Here is a 20,965-nt window from a genome sequence, read left to right as displayed (position 1 = left end):
CTGTTGGCGATTTGTTGATGCTATCTGTTAGTCGTTGAATAAACATTAGATCGCCTGAAATATGTTTTTGAATGGCCGTATCTCTTGTTTGGAGTTATTTTCACGGCCGGGAAATGACAACGTAATTCACAGAAATTCGTTACTTCCTTAAAAGTCCTTTTTTTAGTCTTCCTGTAGCGAAATTCCAGGAGTTGGCCGTTGTTGAAAATACTTCATTCGCTTCCTCAGAACCATATTAAAAAAAAAAAAAAAAGTATTCAAATTCAATGCAAAATTAGGCCAGTAGTAACTGAGTGGCGGCCAATTTAATAAAAAGATTTAATCGCAAGGATAAGCAAAGCAATGAACTATTTTAGTATTTAGATGATTATTTAGATTACACTTGAAAGGTAAAACATCTTGACAGTTGAGCTCCGGATAACAGGAAAAACCTGGAGCATCTCCTTAGCACTCCTAAAAATGTGATATCATGCGGCGACAATACCAACTGTCTGCCATGGAGCATCAATTTAGCGTGCGATGTTAAATACACATAAAGTAAGAAAAATTCTCAGCCTGCAAAGGCGAATAGCCCTCTTAATCACCAGAGCTTACAGGACTGTGTCGATAAATGCACACTCAATTTTCGAGCCTCAAACCATTATATGTGGTAGCGCAAGAACGAGGCATAGCGGCAAAAATCTTATGGTTAAAAATAGAGTACAAGTACCGTACAAGCCAGTCCCTTCCGCATGAAAAAGGGGAATAACTATATTTTTCAATGGTCAACCATTTTAAAAAACTCTACTTTTCTCAAAGAAACTACTGAAAAAAAGTTTCAGTAGTTAGTTACTACTACTGAAACTTTTTTCAGGCAGAATTATTTCCAGTTCCCAAAATAGTAAAATAAGCTCTCAATAGAAACTCTAGAACAGTTATAGACGGTCTGTCTAGTATTGAAGCTACTAGACAGACCGTCTATAACTGTTCTAGAGTTGTACTTCTAAAAATGCCCTGGTATACTTTATCAGGAAATTTCTCTTCAGTAGTGATGATCTCATTACTGTGCAACAGATTAAAGCTCACTTGTGGCACAAGGAAAATGAAAGGGCGTACACGCTGGCAAAGGTAGCAAAAAAATGCACGCTCCCGGTTACTGAATATACTCTCATGCTGCAGTCAACACTGAAAAGAAAACTTAAAATAAATGCGGATAACAGCTGTAAAAGGCAATGAAACAAAGACAACGGAGCGTATCACCCATCACTATTCTTTACTAGTCTAATCAGCCTTAAAATCAGAAAACTCCATGCTGACCTAGCTGTACACTGAACACTAACCTACATCGGCCTATCTACGTGGATTTGGCTTTAGAGATCTGAATCAGGGCTTCTGTGGTAAGTAAAACTGTAGAGTCATTAGGTTAATTGGAAGCAGAAAAGATGAAAAATATGCAGCCGCCTTCGCCGGGAATAGAACCACTGACCTCTGGAATACCGGCCCAGCGTGCTATCGTCACACCACGAAGGCACGCTAGGGAAGTGGGAGAAATACCTTATAAAACAAGTAAGCAATTTGAGACTTTACTTACATGAAAGCTCCCTAACACAGGACATGCATCTCTCAGAACCTTCTGAAAGAAATGTTTAGACCTGGACAGTTCGACTAGAGGAAAATGAAATAGGTCTAAAGAAAATTGTCAAGGTAACTGCATATATTAATGCTAATGCTGATAATATTTAGGTCTTTGGCACAGCACATTGCTCCTAAGTTAGAGCTCTTTACTGTGAAGAACATGGTTCAGTCTTATGCAGCGTTTAATTTTTATCGTATTTCTTATTTACTTATATATTTAAATGATTAGTATATCATCTCTACTCTGTAAAGCACATGTTTTTTCACCTTGTCTGAATCACGATCTTGTAAACAGTATGTAAATGTTTCTGTGAATTACTATTTTGATATTTACACATATTCTGTAAAAAGTTTCTATAATGTCTGGCAAAATATGTGTCTATGAAATTGATGTAAATAATCCTATAATTCAGGCAGTACATGTTTTAAGCTTATGATATACTGTTCACTTGTAGCAATGCAGAATTCCAATTGCAATGTGAATAATCCTTCAAAGGCGTCTCCCTTCCGGTCCTTGGCCGCGGGGCACAACTACCGCGGTTACTTCCTTCTCCAAGAGATAAGCTGTAGACACATCAGGAATTTTTTTTTTGGGGGGGGAAAGCAAGAGAAATGAAAAATTAGCAACGCCTTCGCCGCGAATCGAACCGCGGACCTCTCAATTATGCGTTACATAACGAAGGCTCGCGAAGAAGGTGGGAGAAATACCTTATAACGCAATAATAGCTTAAGCATAATATCAGGCCTGTTATCAGGCATGGGGTTGTAGAGTGTAGATAGAATAACTGAGTGAATACATAAGCATTGGCAATTCATCTTTCAGCTGATGCTGGATTGGGAGTTTCCATGTTATTTTCATTGATATTTTCCCTGCAATGGAAATATGAGTTAATTTTAAATTTTCCTAAAATATCCTCCACGAAGGCATCTCTTTCGAGGCAGATATCCGTCAAAAGCTTTGCGGTAATAAATAACCTATGCTAACAGTCCTGAACTTTAAACAAAACCTTTTCTTGAGCATTAATATTCTTGAACGCAAATGAAGCATTTTATTATGTTTATCTTGCAAATTTTATTCAATTTATTCACCTCATAATTTGGTATATTTCTGTTCCAAAAATTTACAAAAGTTGTTTGAGATTTTGCGTCTTGCGCTTAATTTTTAAAATATTTAGCAAATTTCTTTAAATGCTGAAAAAGCTCGACAGTTATTTATCTGAGAATCTTAATTTGGAATCAGCACAACTGAATAATGCAATTGTTTACCAGAAGATTCTATATTAATACTTCACTTGAATTTTTATCAATCCCAAAATGAACAAGAGGGGCGTAGTTTAAATTTCAATGAGAAAAGTCTAAAGGAATTTTGCGCTTTCAGAAATGCAGTAAATGCATAAATAAAACGCCCGGTTGGCTTATATACCAAAATGTTTCAATACAATTTGCGTGATAGCAAAACAGACGAAAGAGACAAATCTGTGAATCAAATGCAGTCATCTCCAATAAACACAAATCCCACAACACAATCTATACGTTAAACAAAGTTTCAATAGCGTGTGTGTCGGCAGTTCTGTTCTTTTATTTACATTTTTTTATGCCCATGAATTCCGGAACAGACAATGAAAGTATTCGTGTCACGTCCAAATCATCTGATGAGCTGTAAACGAAAAGGTGTCGATCACGCACAGGGAGCAATGATTCAGTTACCATAACAACTTCGTTACAACAAATCCGTTACCAAGAAACAACCAATGAGATTCTTAGCCAAAAATGAAATCTCTTTAATCACTTTTGCTACCTTAAGCAAAGTTGTTTTATTGTTATTATTGTTGCTTTTTTCAGGAATATTTTATGGTAATTTCCTTTTTCATTTCGAAGTTCATTCGCAAAGTGCTGGTACCAGCATGGTTGAAAAACAAGGAACACATAGAAATAACCACCTGCATACTCATAATCACTCCAGACTTGATCCACGTGTTCTTTAAGTCGAAATCTGACAAAAGTTTCTCCATCAACAGGTAAGTTCGAAATATTTTCTTTCCTAGAGTCAACTATCCGAATTATGAGTTCATTTCTTCACATTTCTTTTAACTTAATTTTCTTCTCTATTGAAAAAAATTATTCTATATTTTATTTATTTTTTCTAAAATATTTACCAAATCTCTATAATTTTTTTTTTTTTTTAAACATCAGGAGTACGATTAGTCTCAAACTTCACTTTTTTGTTGTCCGTAGCACTTTTCAGATGTTGCAACCGAATGTTATCGCTATGTTATTTTAAAATGTTCTTTTTAAAGAAATAACATAGAAGTAGAAAAATGTAGGGTAACATTTTACCTTTCGTTGGTAAAATGTTGCCCTACATTTTGTTGGTAATTCTAAAGATATCAGATATACAGTATTTTTAACTTCCACGCGCCAGTTTATTGCCATTTTTACAAAGTGTAAGCTATTTATTAAATTTTCTTTTAATTTAATCTGTCTGTTATTTATTAACAAACGAAGCTATTTTAAAAGCAATAAATGCAGTTCTTTATCTCTTTATTAATCAGCAGTTGACAGTTGAGAGCAGAATCTGGACATCCGTGCGGCTATTCGGGTCTAGTTCAGGTTCCGCAACTATCCGGGGTAACACCTCATGGGCCCTATAAGGGCATACATTGATCCTGTATATATGCTTATATAGTTCATAATATATGCTTATAATTACATAGTTCATAATATATGCTTATAGTTACGTAGTTCATAATATATGGTTACATAGTTCATAATACATGCTTATTTACAAGTAGTTCATAATACATAGATCTTTCATAATACGTGCATACATATACATGCTTATACATGCTTACATAGTTCATACTTGCTTACATACATATACATGCTTACATAGTTCTCATACATATACATGCTTACATAGTTCATACTTGCTTACATAGTTCATAATATATTGAGCCTGTTACATAATACGAGTACATACATAGTTCATAATAGTTTTCATTGGCCATAATACATACATGTTTCATAATATATACAGTAGGCTGTAATACATACATGTTTCGCAATATACACAGTTAAAAAAAAAAAGAGAGAGAGAGAAGAGAGATTGACAGGGAACTATTCCACACTGCAAAAATCTGTTCCCAATTCCTCCAGTTTCTGCATTATCTTGCATATTTTGATGCGAAATGCTGGCTGTTTGATCAGATAACGCTTATGAGAAATTGCCTGTTCCGGAAGCTTCACATGCCACTGTGCAGTTAGAGGGCATTGGGTCAAGTAATGGTCTGGTTTACCAATGCCTCCACAAACACAACTTTCGGTATTTGCAATTCCTCGCTCATAGTAATAGGACGGGAAAGGACCGTGCTCCGTCACAAATCTCGTTATTTGTGGGGATGACTTGAGACGATCGAGCGAAACTTTATGGTAATATTCATAGGTCTTCCTGCTTTGTTCGGTTTGCTTAAGTCCCATTTAAAATTTACACTGAATGCAATTGTCGACTCAAAGTGGCAAGAAGAGTGGGATTCTGCATTGCAAGGCAGAAGAGTCCACAATTTTTTCTCAAAAACTGGCAAAGAGGCCCTACACTATGACCATGTTCTGAATCAGTATATCACAGGGCACGGTCCTTTCCCCACCTACTTCCATGACAGAGGCATGTACCCCACGGATCTCTGCATATGTAGCGAAAGGGGTGACCCTGATCATTACATTTTTGACTGTAATCTAACAGACGGCAAACATCTGATCAAGCCTAACAACAATCTAATACTATTTAAGAAATATGCCATAAAGAGCAGACACCTTAGGGCCAAAATGAGAGACGTTCTTATACATATCCAAAGACTCGGACTGGATATTTGTCATATCTAATGCTTATTCATCTCCATATGTTACTTTACCATATTTGTCTTTTTTATTTTATTTATTTTATTTATATATTTTTATTTTTTTATTTTATTTATTATTTTTTATTTTTTTATTTCATTTTAATGTTTCAGTTGTTTCATTTATCTACGCAATGCTGATGGACGGGAGCTCCAAAGACTTGCTTATTACACCTTCCGCCTTAGAAAAGACATTTATTCTTACATTTCTGCTTTTCGAAGCATCAGTTGTTGAACTTTTCAAGGACAGTCTTTTCTCAATATGATTTGTGTACACTATTAATACCAGAACTCATTTATCTCAGAAAGTCCTCTCAAGTGGAGGCCCACACCAGCGGCCGAGCGGCAAAGTCGCTGAACACTGGTAGTTCGGTCCGAGGTTCGAATCCCGCGAACGGGCTGGCTGCATGGGCGTTTTCGTGGTTTTCCCCATGTGTAACGTGTATACGAGCCAGTTTCCCTTAGAAAGTCCTCCACGACGGCATCCCTCCCCTTAGGCAGATAGCCCTCGAGGCTTTGCCATAATCACACACACACACACCTCTCAAGTGGTTGGTGGTAAAAAAAGAGGGGCGGGAGAACCTCGGACCACCTTCCGGGGTGTTCTCACTCAAAATTGGGGTGGAAAGTTTAACAGTTAGCTAGGTTCAGCAATACCTCAATTACCTGTGGTACTACGGAGGTGCTGGCCTAGCTTCTACCTGTACCTGCTTTGTTCGGTAGTGTCCCATTCCCATTGCCACTGGTGCTGAGCTGCTGTCCTTGTCACTTTTTTAAGGTGAGGCCACGGGAGTTTGGTAATAACGTTTTGTGCATCGATATTGTGAGCTGCTTCTTTTGCTAGCCTGTCGGCTTCCTCATTACCTTGAATGCCGGCATGCGCCTTTATCCAAGATATGAGGATATTCATTGTCGGCGAACGCTCCTTTAGCATGTCCGGAATCTCCGCTGTGATAGGAGAAGGATGTCTGGGATTTCGTAAGGCATATATGACCGAGAGGCTGTCTGTAAGAATATTAATAGTGGATCCTGCTGGGGGGGCTTGTTAACTCGATAGCTTTGCGAATCGCAATTGCTTCAGCCTGGAAAACTGAATTATTCTGTCCCATATGACCTTTCCATGTTATCAGTGTTTCCTTTTTTTTAGTTACTAAAAGGCCACAGCCTACTTGTCCGTCAACTTTTGAACCATCCGTATAAACATAATATTTGTCCTGTATATCAGAGTCATCTTTCCATGATGTGTGGGCCGAGATTCCTTTTCCGTAGTTAGAAGAATGGATGACATTTACTGACCTTATTTCTTCATGGGGGCTGTGCTGAGAGGGCTGGACCCGTGAAATTACACTAACTGGATTTATTAAAAGCATTATATATATTCTTTTTTTTACAGTATCTATTTTAAACGGCTGGCCGTGCCAGCAGCTAGATATTTGAAAAGTGAAACGTACAACAAAAATTATTTGACGAACAAATGTTGTTCGAGAATAATAGCCTTCTGAGATAAAAAATACATGGCAATATTTAATACTATATCGAGAATTTCTAAAGATTTACTAAATATTTATTTAAAGATTTTTATTATTTAATTAAAGATTTAAAATTAATTAAGGAGTAATTAAAGATTAAGATTAATTAAAGATTTATTATTTAATTAAAAATTAAAGATTTTTTTCCTAAAGATTTCACTTTGTAATTTTACTCTTAAATTTTATACGGCGTAAGCGTAAAAAAAAGTGATGTTTAATAAAGATAACTAAAAAGACAAAGAAAGTTTTGTGAGCAGACGTGAGATACTATATGAGCTAAATGAGAGAGGAGAACCTTTACAAACCTTCTGGTATGAAGTTAACTAAATCTTTTCAGATTTTCTTTTTCCTCCCCCTCAAATGTAATGTATTCTTAACATTCAATTTTCAATTTAGCTTCTGAAATTCATATTTTTATCTAAATTAAGCCGGATTTAATAAGCTATCTGCATTTTAAGCTTCCTTTCTCTAATACATAGTGTGAGAAGAGAAAACATTTTCAAATACTTGTACAAATATCATTTTTAAAAGTGAAACCTGAAAAGGACCTGAAGAATCTCTCAATCTATCCTCCTGTCACCTTTTAGAAGCATCCTATGTAAAAATACTTGAAAAAATGGTAAATATCCGCCTTGTCCGCTGCTTGGAAAAATATGGTCATCTGCATCTTTACATCAGCAGTTTCCGTAAATACAAAGTAAATCGATGATGGGGAATGACATTTTTGAAAAGAAAACATCGGTATTAATACTCTTTGATATGCAAAACGCATTAAAGAAAGCTGGAGATATGGTAGTTTCTCTGATCCTTATAATTGAGATTTGTTTAGAAATTTACCAATTTTTGTTAAAAATATATTGATGAACAGCCTATTTTATTAGAAAGTTAACTATTTGCTGTTAGAATCTTACTGTCAAGAGAGTGGGTCACTGGATTGTCTGCAAAGTGTTACGCTTTCTAGCCTAAAAATTTATGCGACTTTAAGACAATTTCTCAACAGCCTTCAAGTCAATCATCTATGGATTTATTATTAAGGGGAAAGTTTCCAATCCATCTCAAAAATGCAAATAGTACTCAATAGGACTTTTGTTGTCGTTGTCTTGTCCATAAACTTCTTGGAAGATTGGTTGCCAGAGCCTCAAGGAGTTTGGACGTCTATTTGCACCCTTCTTAGGAGGCCGCAGGCCACGAAACAAGGGTTCCTGGGCAGGAGCCCATATCCATATCCATATCCTAAGCTTATTTGATTGGTATTCGGCCCTAAGAAGGGCCTTTACCAATACATAGTTATCTTACCCTGATAAGGGCATCCTATTAAAACTTATCCATCTAAAGATGGTAATCCTGGTAATAGCATAAGTGGCGCCATCCTTTGGCGGTTGTAGATGAGAAAAATTAATTCGCAATGGCATAAGAAGATGAAATGGCAAAAAAGTTGAAATTGCATAATTAGAGGTGGCTATGGCGTTTATGAAGACTTGAATTTGTAGAAGCAATTATGAAATGGCATATTTGGCATTGAATGGCATATAGGTGCGCTGCGGCGACTGTGCTTCTCTGATGGAAGTTCGTGGCTGAATGATGTGACTGGGCGGTCGTAGCCCTTTATAAGATGGGTAACATACACTGTGATTGGTCGAAAAACTTTTACACTTCGGAAATATGATAATTAGATGTCTCAACAGTAGAGTCCAAAGTTCAATAGTAAAAATAAGAGATCTTGATTAAATACATAAAATAAAATAAGTAAAATAACTGAAGTAAATATATACAATATGTACAGTTACCAATTTCCGTCGTGAAAGATATTTCGTGGTCTTTTGTGCTTTTGAATTAGGGTATTATCGTAGTTATTAAGTTGTTGAATATTTTCGTTGGGATGACTATTGCAGCGGGAGAAGAAGTTATGGCTATGTTTAAGTATTTCACTATCTAATGGTTTGATGTTTAAGTCTCTATGAATTGCTGAGTTTCTTACGTACCAAGGGGCGTCGATTAAAATTCTGAGTAGTTTATTTTGCATTCTTTGTAGGGATTGTCGATTATTTCTTGAGGTGGCTGCCCAGGCCGGCGCAGCGTAGAGAAGAATTGGGCGGATAGCCTGCAGATAGATGATGCGTTTGGTGTTTAAATTTAGCGTTGAGTTTCTTCCGATTAAGGCATAAATAGCCATAAATGCCTGATAGGCTTTGTTCCGGATATTGATAATATGATTACGAAAAGTTAGGCGGTAGTCGATGTAAACTCCAAGGTATTTAATAATATTGGTTCTAGGGACGTTTTGTCCTTCAATTTGGATATTTCCTATGTCTTTTCTGATGACCGTTCTTCTGAAATAAATAAGGGCTGATTTGGAGGTATTAATTTTGATTTTCCAGGCTCTGAAGTATTGGGCTATTGTATTTATACGTTCTTGAAGGTTTTTTCTGGCGTGATCCGGATTCATAGACTTCCTGAGAAGTGCAGTGTCATCTGCGTAGCTTGCAATTATAGTTTTAGTGCATGGAGGGATGTCATTAATGTAGAGGCTGAAAAGTATTGGAGAGATGACCGATCTTTGAGCTACTCCTGCTTTAGAAATTCTAGTGGAAGAGAGGATATTTTTGATTCTAACTTGAAAGGAACGATTGCGTAGAAAATTTGAAAGAAGAATAATTAAGCTGGGTCGAAAGTTGTAGTTAATAAGTTTGATGAGTAGTCCATCGATCCATACCTTGCCGAAAGCTTTTTCAATATCGAGGAATATACCAGCTACGGTTTCATTTTTATTGAAACTTTCGCCGATATATTCCACAATGCGTGAGACTTGATGTGTGGTGGAGTATCCAGGTCTAAATCCGAATTGGTTGCTATTGATAATGTTGTTAGAAAAAACGTAGGATTTAATTCTTTCTACAATAATTTTCTCAAAAACTTTGCCTATTGTGGGTAGCAGAGAAATAGGTCTGTAACTTGAGGGTTGAGCTGGGTTTTTACCGGGTTTCTTGAGTACAAAAATGATGGCATGTTTCCATGCATCAGGAAAGTAATTTTTTCTCAGGCAGGCGTTAAATATGTTGGTAATTAGAACTATTGTTTTGGATGGAAGGTTTTTCAGTGCTTTGTTGGAAATTTGGTCATATCCAGTGGCTTTCTTGATATTGAGGTGCCTAATAATGGTTTGAACTTCTCTGGGACTGGTAGGAGGGTTGAAGTTTCTAGAGTTTTCTTGTATAAAGTTGTTGACATGATTAGAGATATTGCAGTCGTTGGGACAAGGGTAGAGATTATTAGAAAATTGTTCTTCATAATTATTTGCAAAAATTTCTGCTATTTCTTCAGGTTTGTTGATTATTGCGTTATTAATTTTGATGGGTCCAATGCTATTGTTGTTGTGTTTTAGAGCTTTTGCGATGCGCCAGACTGAATGATCGTCGTGGGAAAGGCTTTGCACAAAGCTTTTCGAGGCCTGGTCAGTGTATTCTTTGATAATTTTCTTTAATTCTTTGTGACATCTATTGAAATTTCTTCTATCATTAGGGTGTTGGGTGCGTTGTGCTATTTTCCTAAGTCTATTCTTTTCTCTGATTTTTTGCCTGATATGGAGAGGAAGGGTAATTGAGTCATCTTTTTTATGCATTTTTGAATTATTTATTGCCGTATGGATTTGATTATTAAGTTGAGTAATAGCCTCGTTGATTTCTGTGGTGTTACTGAGGTTAGGAGCAGCATTGACGTTCCTCTGCATAATGTATTTGAAATTGCTCCAATTAATTTTTGTTTTCAAAGGAGGTAGGCCATGTTTTAACCCATAAAGGGTAAAGTGAAGTGGCAAATGATCGGAGGAGAGATCATTTGCGACATAGACAAAAGGAGCTTGAGGGATTTTGCTTGTGATGATTATATCTAAAACATCTGGTCTTCCACGTAGATTAGTGGGAATGTAGGTGGGTTCATTAGGTGCGTAGATATCGATATGGCTATTGAGAAGATAATTGTTGAGGATGATACCGTTAGCATTGGTGGTAGAGCTGTTCCAGTTCGAGTGTTTGCAGTTAAAATCGCCTGAGATAATAGAGGGATATCCTAAATTGATGATATTGTTGAGATCGGTGATATTGAGTAGGTTATTAGGAGGTTTGTAGACGGATACAATTAAATAATCTGTGTTATTACTTTTCATAATACATCCGCAGGCTTCAAGGCTTTGGAGAGGTGGTAGAGTGGCTGGGTAGCAGTTTAAATATTTCTTTGTTGCAATGAAAGTACCTCCGCCTCTGTTATGAAGTCGGTCTGAACGAAAAACATCATAGTTGGGGAGTTTAATAATATCGGTTGCTTTAAGATGGGTTTCATTGAGGAGTAGAATATCTATGCTGTGCTGTGTGAGGTAATTTTTAATTTCGAAAAGCTGCCTTTTTATGCCATTGCAATTGAATGAAACAAATTTAGCGTAATTGATGTGCCGATAGATTGGAGAGGTGCTATGTTGTGAATTATACATGGTGTAATTCAAAAACCTGTAGTGCCTTTAAGGCGATATCCAATTTATTATCTGAGCTGTTAGAATTCCTATATTCTATGTAAAGTGTGTGAAGAGATTTTACGAAGGCTCTGAATTCTTCAAATGATTTTTCTTCTTTGCTATTGTTGTTAATTTTAATGGGAGCTTCTGATGGAGGGCTTGTCGGTTGTTTAGACCCAGAAATGACTGCGGCGTATGATAGGCTATTGTAGATGGGTTCACTGGTTTTTGATTGGCAGCGCGTACTGTTAGTTTTGATTTCCTTCATGGCACTTGGGTGTATGATGGGTTCTTTAATATTTTTTAGTTTAGGATCTGGTTTATTGAGTGGATGTTCAGGGCATTTTTTATCGCAAGATGCATGGGATCCTTGGCATAAGACGCATTGAGGGGTGAAATTTTTCCCTTTATGCGGGCATTCGAAAGATTGATGTTGTTCGAGGCATCTGACACATCTTGGTGGGTTATGACATGCTTTCTGAGTATGCCCGTACCGCTGACCCTGAAAGCATTGTGTCGGTCCGGGCCTACCTTTATATGGAACGATTCTAACCTTCATGTCCATTAGATACTTTATGTCGAACATACGTTTTCCTGAAGGATTATTTGGAGCTTCTATGTAGTACATGGGGAGTTCTGTAGGAATACCATCGCGCATGCGTACCATTCTTATAACTTTGATTATTGGTATTTGCAGTTTCTTTATTTCCTCTTTAATTTCTTCTATGGTGTAGTCCGTTGAGAAGCCTTTTAAAACGCCTTTTAATGCTTTGTCAGAGTAATAAATAAGTATGATATGGGATATGTTTAGTTTCTAGATAATTTTGGGCTGCTTTATAATCGTCTATACTAGTAACTTTGATTACGAAATTTTCGCCTTCTAGTTTAGCCTCGAATTTACCAAATTTAAGTGTTTCTATAAAATCTTTTCTGATGTCCTTCCAGTTGATATCTTGAGTTATTGCAAGGGGGGGTATTTTATTGGCTGATTGTTGAGGTTGTTTGAAAGGTAAAGTATTAGTGGAATCATTATTGTCATCATTATCATCCATGTCCTGATTATCGAGATTTTGATCTATTGTTAGTGCGTCGAATTGGTTTGATAATTGCGTAGGAGGGGTGTTATCATTTGATAAGTTGCGCGCTCTTTTTCTAGGTGCGGTCCAAGTATCGTTGTTATTTTGACATATCCTGCTTATAACTTCATATAATGAAGATTCATGTTTTGGTAATTCCGAAAATAATTTAGCTAATTCCGTGTTAAGTTCGTTGATTTTTTTTTATATTATCATCAGTGGGTTTTTCGTTATTGGCATAAGTTAGGAGTTTAATTTCTCGTTCGATTTCTAAGCTTTTCGTTATCATTTGACTGGCTTTAATTTTTTCGTCATCTTTTTCCGTTTTCTTATTCATGATCAAGAGAGGTTCCGGTCGGTGATTGAAAGCAAAAATTTTAGATAAGCAAATTCGAAGTAGTCACTGCCTATTCTAGCTGGCTGTCGTATGCGAGAACAAGTGAGACATACTTACAAATAAATCAAGTAGCGAGAGAGCTCAAAAAATTCAACCTAGTCCCTAGGGAATAGTTGAATGAATGTGGCAGGAGCCCTAGCCCGGGCTAACAAGATATCGATCTCTTGGCTGCTCTGCTCCGCGTAACTCTAATGATCCGTACTACAGATCTAACTCCCCCTCAGGACCAGGCGAGGAGGTTCAACCTCCGCTCTGGCCCCTCAGAGGGGCTGGCGCACCACCTGGAATTCACCTGGCAGCACGGGCTAACAAGATATGTGATAAACGTAGTATGGAAGTCAATTTCTACTCCAGTTTTGAGGAAGAGTACTCCGGGGAGGAAGGGGGTGTCCGAGGGTCTCCCACCTCTGTCCCCTACCACCAGTCTACACGAAAGGACTTTCGGGTCGCCACATATTTGAGTGCTCACCTGCCACAGGGACACTGTACATTTAAAAACATCCATGCCTTTTTCGAGATTCGAACTCGGGCCTTTCGGTACCGCAGTAGGCTCTCCTAACCACTATATCGTCTGGGCGGCAATAGGACTTTTGTGATGGTTAAATACGATCTGAATCAAATTTTTTAGGTAAAAGATCATTTATAAAATTAATAACACAACAACCTTGAGTTTGGCGTAGATTTATATCAAGACCTCATTCGATTTCGAAGCAAACATGTACAGGTTCCTCTTCGTTTCTCTGTTTTCAAAAGATCTTTTGCTTTCGTTTCTTTTTTGCTGTAGTCTGAATCAACTCATCATCAGGCTTTGAGAATGTGTTCTGGAATATTCAAAACATATCCTGCGCATGTTTTTGCGTTTATTGATTCGAACTATACCACTTTAATCGAAGTATCAGTAGTTAGCTTTTATTTGAAAACACCGTCGCATGCTCATCATTCTTTTCAACACCCTATGCTTGATGACAGTCTTTTCTTTTAAGGAAATCCGTCTTGTCTTCGTTTTCTTTTGGGTTAAAAACGAGACTTTTGGTATAATGACACGATAAAGGTGATCCAAATATAAAGTCATTTAAAACTTCTGCTTGATATAATTAATAGGACTGCCGCCAGTAACACATTTTAATACATAGATATGGATAAATTATATTTCAGTTTTACACACCGAATAAAAGTCACGCTGCAGCAACCTTTATGTGTTTGATAAGAAAGTCGAAGGCTGCCGAGAATAAAGTTTATCATATGCACAGCTCTGGATACTGCTTCGTGCGGGATAGTTTTGATTAAGGAATTCAAGAAATCCAGATTTTTTCATAATGGATTGGATGCACATCGAAATCAGCTTCTGAATTAAAAACTGGGAAACTGACGCTCTCTTCGGTCTTACATACTAGTTCCCCCCCCGGGCTGCCGAAAAACTACTAGTACCATCCATTTCTCGAAATTACAGGAATACATATACGGTTAAAGCTACATATAAAGGCTGAGCACGGTTATAGTTACATATTCAACTGCAGTTATACAAGGACCGGAGCATTGCCAGCTTGGCAATACCTCGCCAGTTTAGCGAGACAGCCATTCACCTCAATGTTAAACAGATTTGCCCATGTAAGCTTATTTTCCGGCAGAGCTTCGCATTTTCAAGCATTTCATCTTACATTATACAAAAGATACTACAATTTCACACATAATTTCGCTAAAATTATATATAAATATACAAAATTCGTGACAATATTACAAAGTATTGAGAATATTTCTCGAATAAAGCAATCCTGCTTCCTGTAATTTTTGAAGTAATGAAATTACGTGAGAGCTTAAGATCAAGAGATTGAAGGGAATGCTCTAACACAGGGATGGGCAATCGTTTTCGGTCGCGGGACAAAAATCGAAAAAAAAAAGTTTGGTAGGCCAAGATAAAATTTTAAAAACAATATAAAAGTATTACAATTTAAATATGTTAATGAGATGAATGAAATTGCGATTTCATTTTTAAAAGCTCCTTATATATTGAGGTTCGAAGTCAAATGTACTGATTCTAAGCAACGAGGCTAAATGCTAATCTGTCAGTCTACTTCTGAAATAATTCTTTCTAAGGTTTTCGATAATGATTTGTAAAACTCTAACTTTGGCATATTTAGAAACAACTGCTTGAGATGATTGGTTTTTTGCAACTCAATTAATTCAAGCTGCAATTCTGACCACACTGCTTCACAATTTACTTTGAGAGGCAGAGTTAAAATATCCAATTCTGTTTAAATGGAACTGAAATTGAACTGAAAATGCAGTTTTTTCAAGCCATCTTCATAATTCTTAAGCGTCTCTTCATTTACTGAGGGTACTGAATTTATCCTCGGGAAACGCGACAAGTTGTTCTTGGCTAGCTGCCCACGAAACAGATTAAGTTTTAGTTTAAAAGCTTTGAGATGGGCCAAGATATCGTCGGTTAATTGATTTTTCCCTTGAATCTTGACATTCAAGTTGCTCATATCACAAAGAAAATCTGTGAAAAATGCAAAGTCCGAAAGCCATTCTGTATCTTCTTACATTTTGCACTCCGCAAAACACTGTTTCACATGGAAGAACGACACAATGTCGTCTTTCGGTTGTTAAACTCGCTCAAGAACACATCTTGCACTAATCCACCTTACTTTCGCGTAATACAGCACGCCAGAGTATTCAGATTGCATTGAATGAAGAAAATCTCGAAATTGCCTGTAAGCCCACGAGATCGAATAGTATTTACAAGCTTCACGACTGCATCAGGCATGGGTTTCATATTAAATGCAGATTTACACGGAGCATCTTGAAACAATGTAAAAAACAACTTTGTTCCCGTGATGATTTGATTAAAGAATTCAAGAAATCCAGATTTTTTTTTCCTGTCATATTTGGTTCTCCATCGATCGTAATATTATATATATTTGTTATAGGCACTTTCAAAGTTAAAAGCCCTTCCTGAAATTCACGAATAATTCACTTTACCGATTGAAAGCTGCCTGTGCTTGCTATTTCTGTCGATTTATGTTTTGTAGAACAAAAACATAGAAAGTAAAAAGATAATCAGTCCTTTGAAAAAAGAGAAGAAAAAAAATAATATTTAAACAAAGTAGAAAATGAGTTGGATATATAATATATACATATATATTTCTTTTAATTTGCCTCAAACCGACAAATTAAAATTGTATCCGCGGGCCGGATCCCTGGTCTAGCAGACAAAGAGCTGAGTTAACCATTAAACAAAATAAGTATATGCTTTTAGGGTGTCAAAGAAAGAAGGCACTACAAACAGGTCTTAAGAACTCAAGGAAAGGGGCGTTACGAAAACTTTCCATTGCCGGTTTTACTACGGAATGGTGCAACTAATCAAGACGAAATGGAGGAGGGGAATAAGCATAAATGTATTGCACCAAAATATTTTATGTGCTTAAGGCTTTTAAAAGTCTTAATCCATCCCTGAGCACATATCAGTTTTAAGTGTACAATTGAAACTCGTAACTGTCACCCTTGTAAATATCCAATGGGTCATCAAACGATCTTAGATCTTATTTTACTAAAATTTCTTTGGAAAAAAGAAGTCTTGTAGAAATATTTGTTGGCTTTTATAAAGTGAACTAAATTTATTTTTGCCTATCGTTACAATGTATTTTATAGTTTTACGCATATATATTCATAATTTACTTCACATAACTTTTTAATATTTTAATTATTATTATATCTCAATTTTATTTGAGACATATTAATTCCTTTTATGCTTTTAAATGATGTATTAGCTTTTACTAGGAAATATTTTAGTTACGTGCCTAACGCACATAACACTCCTACATAAGCTTTAGTAGTAATTACACCTGTTTCTCATACTTTTGTTATTTAATATTTCGTCATGGTCCAGCTTTCTTGGGGGACAATGAACGCCAAACTTGCAAAGTGGATAAGAGAAAATTCACTGTTTTTTCTGAAGCCTTGCGTGAAATAGGAGAAATTTTAAATTACAGACATAAATAATAGCCTTTTAAAGAATTAAAGATCCCAGGAACGGAACTTACATTCCATTTCTTACGAATTTCACTGATTTTGTTGCTTAGTTCTGAAAAATAGGCTCTCGGAAAGCATTAAATCTGATCTGATTCGGAGAATTTATGTATTTATTCATTTACTATTATTATTATTATTATTATTTTACATTTTTAGAGAACCTAGATGAGGATCAAGCATATCGGCGACCAAAAGCAAACCTACTGCTTTTCCCAGTTATTGAAGTTATGGTTACTCTACAGTTGTCATTTAATCGTAGGTGAGTTACTGAAAATAATCATTTGCATTTCAAGAATTTTTGATTTCAAGAATAAATCTTATAACAAAATGATATTCTTTTTAATATTTCAAAACCTTTACAAAATTCGAAAAAGTCCAAGGCTAAAATTTAGGCTCAGATTAATTAAAAGTTACAGAAAATACAAGTTTTTTTTTTTTTTTTTTTTTTTTTTTTTTTTTTTTTTTCCCGTTTACATACAGTGACTCACAAAAGTGGTCACATAATTTCGGTTTCCGAATACAACGTTAAAACTTGACATTAGATTAAAACTATAAAAGACATTAGATTAAAAGTATAAAACGCGGTGCTCTTTAAAATACGCGTTTATTTAGCGTTTTCCTCACACTAAGAACTTTTTCGAAACCTAAAATATTTAGTTGAAAAATCAGTATCTTTGCTATATCACAAAAGGGATCTGACTTTAATTATTCCATCAAATAAAAATTTTTAAAATATGGTTTAATCCTTTCGACGCAGATTCAACTAGATTTTATCTAATTTCTAGCCAAGTTTTTCTAATTTCAGTTATTGTTTTTCGTGCTAGATATGCTCGATAGAGTTTAAATTTAAGTACTGTTCTGAGAATCTCAAGAATTTAGAAATTTACACAACATATCATTAGGTTTAGAGTTATTATTTAGTAGTCCCCAAACCTAAATGATATGAATTAGAATTTGGAACTGAGATTAGAATTTGGAATTATTCTGAAGGTTAAGATTCAAAGTTCATCTTTAATCAAAATTTATATGCTGACTTTTACTCTGTTATACTATTTTATACTAGTAACTTTTAACTTTTCCACTATTTTGTATTGTTGGAAGGAGTTTCAATTCTTACTTAGCTTTACTTCTTAGCTTACTTCAATTCTTACTTAGTTTTTTAAATTCTTACTTAGCTTTTCAATGTGCTAAAATATTGACCATTTTAATCAAAGACATAAAACTACGAATTAGTCTTTCTTTAAATATCGCTTATTAAGTAAGTATATAAGTATATTCAATAATCTTATTTCTCACAGATTCTGAGAAAGAAATCTTACATTCTTTCACTGAAATAGAATTTTTAACTTGCTACTCTACCACAGGATGGATGTTATTCCATCCTGTGGTAGTAATGTACTGGTAAAATGGGCTATTGATTATACACATGTTTGTATTTTATAATTTAAGGTGTTGTGATTGCCATCTCCTGATATATATTTCATGCTGGAACCTGTAAAACTATTTGTACTCGTGAAAACAATCATTCCAATTTTCAGATGTATATTATATAAGGCTTTTAAAGTATTAATTAAAATTTGTATTCATATTGTGATACAGGGATGGATATTAGTAAATCTGTTATCTATTTTGAATGTAAAATGTTGTAAATAATTTTTTATTATTATTATTTCCTCTGCATTATATTTTAAGGCAAATCTGCTATTAAAAAAATTTTATATGCTTCTTGAATTGTAATGGAATTAATGTTCTGATAAACCTAGTGTAAGCTGGAAATATTGTTAAAAATTTATCTAATAAACCCAGCATATTGAACTTTAGAGTAAATTTAATCCTCAGATTACCCGTACAAAATTCATGAAATGTGACAAAAAAATTCATACCTTTTTCTTCCTACGGAACTGATTCAGTTGAAATCCCCGTTTCTGTCAAGACGATGAGAATGTTGCCCGCATATAATCAGGATAAAAGATGATCCGTTATTCTTAGATCCTACATTCAGAGTATTAAATATGTCTGAAATAATCCAAAAACTTATATTATTCTGAAATCAGTAATGGTAAATCAGCATTAATGGTAAGTCTACAGCATTTAATGGTTTTACAATAAAGTGTTGACTGTCTTTTTTAATATTTAATTCTTAAAAGTATTTGAAGCATTGAACTAATTGCTACATGATGAATATGCTGCAAGTCTTAAATTTACATCTTCTAGTAAGGCTCAAAGACTTCTGAAATACTTAAAAGAATCTCTGATGCAAATAGGTGTTTTCATGGCCTGAAAAACTGTTTAAAATCCAGCTTTCTGAAGTTAATAATTAAATTACTTCTTTAGAAGTCTTATCAGATCTGTCCTGACATATATGTCAGAAGCCTGGGCACTGACTTTACATGATGAGGAAGCATTGGGTATTTTGAAAAGAAGGATTTTGCATTGCGTACATGATGGGGGCCCATGTGAATGGCTCATGGAAGAGAGAAGAGTATTTTCTAAATTAGACCTATATAAGGATCTATAGACAACAATTATTGTAACAAAACTCGTCAAACTACAGAAATTTAAATGGCCTGGTCATCTGGCCAGAATGCATGAAGATCGGTGTTGTAAAAAAATCTTTCTGTCAAATCTTTTGGCGCGAGTTCTAATATTATTGGTTGCGTATGGAAAGATTGCGGCCATCATTGTAACATTTAGTCATTGTAACATTTTACATCATTGTAAATAGTGGTGAAATTAATTAAAAGCATAGCGTAGTTAGTGCTTGTTTGGGTTATTCGTAAACTATTTCAACCCCAAAATGGCTACGAAAAAACACGTAAAGTTGATTCAAGAGTGCCGTGCTTTTAATAATGAATGGACCTGGAAATATTTTTTACAGTTGTAAATGATAAATCAGTGTGTCTCATCTGCAATGAAGCTGTAGCAGTCTTGAAAGAGTATAACATTTCCCGTCATTTCACATCTAAGCATAAGAATTCCAATTACGAAGCAATGTCCAATATGAAAGAAACCAAAATGCAGAAAGTCTTTGTAAAAAATTATCAGGCCGACAAAATATTTTCAAGAAGGAGTATCCAAGAAGCAGCTACACATGCAAGTTACATTGTAGCATACAATAATGCTAAAAATAATAAAGCTCTCAGTGATGAGGAGTTCGTTAAACAATGCCTGCTCCAAGTTTGTGTTGTTTTATGTCGAGACAAGAAAAGTAATTTTGAGACTGTAAGCTTATCTCAAAAAACCGTGACTTCTATAATCGAAGACATCGATAAAAATTTGACTTCACATTTAGAGTAAAAGATTGGCCAGTTTAAATTTTGCTCCTTAGCTAAAGATGAAAGCACTGATATAAATTCTACTGCTCAATTAGTACTATTTATAAGAGGTACTGATGGGAACTTTGAAATTGAGGAACTGGCGTACATGCATGTTATCCTAACAATCCCTCGATTAAAGAATGCACTGTATGAATCATAAAGTTCTGCATCAAGTGCTTCAAGTGCAATGCATAATTCAAACAAACATACAACTTTATAACTTCAATATTTTTGTATTAAAAAAATTCAATATTGTTGTGGGCGTTGTGTTCGTGATAGATTGAATAAAACATCGGACAAATTACCGGGATACCGATTTACCCAATGTTAAATAGACTTGCCCCTGCATTCGTATTTTTCCGGCATAACTCTGTAGATTTTCATATTACATTATACAAAAGAAATACAACAATTTCACATATTGTTTCTTCAAAATCATCTATGTATGTACAAAATTCGTAACAATACATTTTCGATATCTAATAAAAGCGTCCGATTACTTTTGCGAATCGCTTTATGTTACAGGTAATGTGTAAAAAGAAGTCATTGTAGAGATTTCCTAGAAAACATTGGTGTTTAGAAAGAAAATATGAAATGTCTATG

General features: G+C 35.2%; 1 protein-coding gene across 3 annotated transcripts in view; it reads left to right on the top strand.

The window, feature by feature from the left end:
• The first annotated feature begins 3,414 nt into the window (after positions 1 to 3,414).
• Positions 3,415 to 20,965, top strand: part of LOC118203790 (uncharacterized) — a 52,307-nt gene continuing 34,756 nt past the window's right edge. For 2 of the 3 annotated variants that reach the window (XM_035376075.2, XM_035376073.2), the window contains exons 1-2: positions 3,416 to 3,632; positions 17,202 to 17,304. In XM_035376075.2, coding sequence (XP_035231966.1) covers positions 17,211 to 17,304 — 94 coding nt within the window. In that variant the 5' untranslated portion in view covers positions 3,416 to 3,632; positions 17,202 to 17,210. Of the gene's footprint in view, positions 3,633 to 17,201; positions 17,305 to 20,965 lie in introns of all 3 variants that reach the window. The other variant, XM_035376074.2, reaches the window with a different exon arrangement.

The sequence above is a fragment of the Stegodyphus dumicola genome, chromosome 8 (assembly GCF_044657685.1).
Source record: "Stegodyphus dumicola isolate Sdum_Otavi_A_Nest chromosome 8, ASM4465768v1".
NCBI lineage: Eukaryota > Metazoa > Arthropoda > Arachnida > Araneae > Eresidae > Stegodyphus > Stegodyphus dumicola.
Note: the sequence above shows the minus strand (reverse complement) of the source record. Positions and strands in the feature narration are given on the sequence as shown.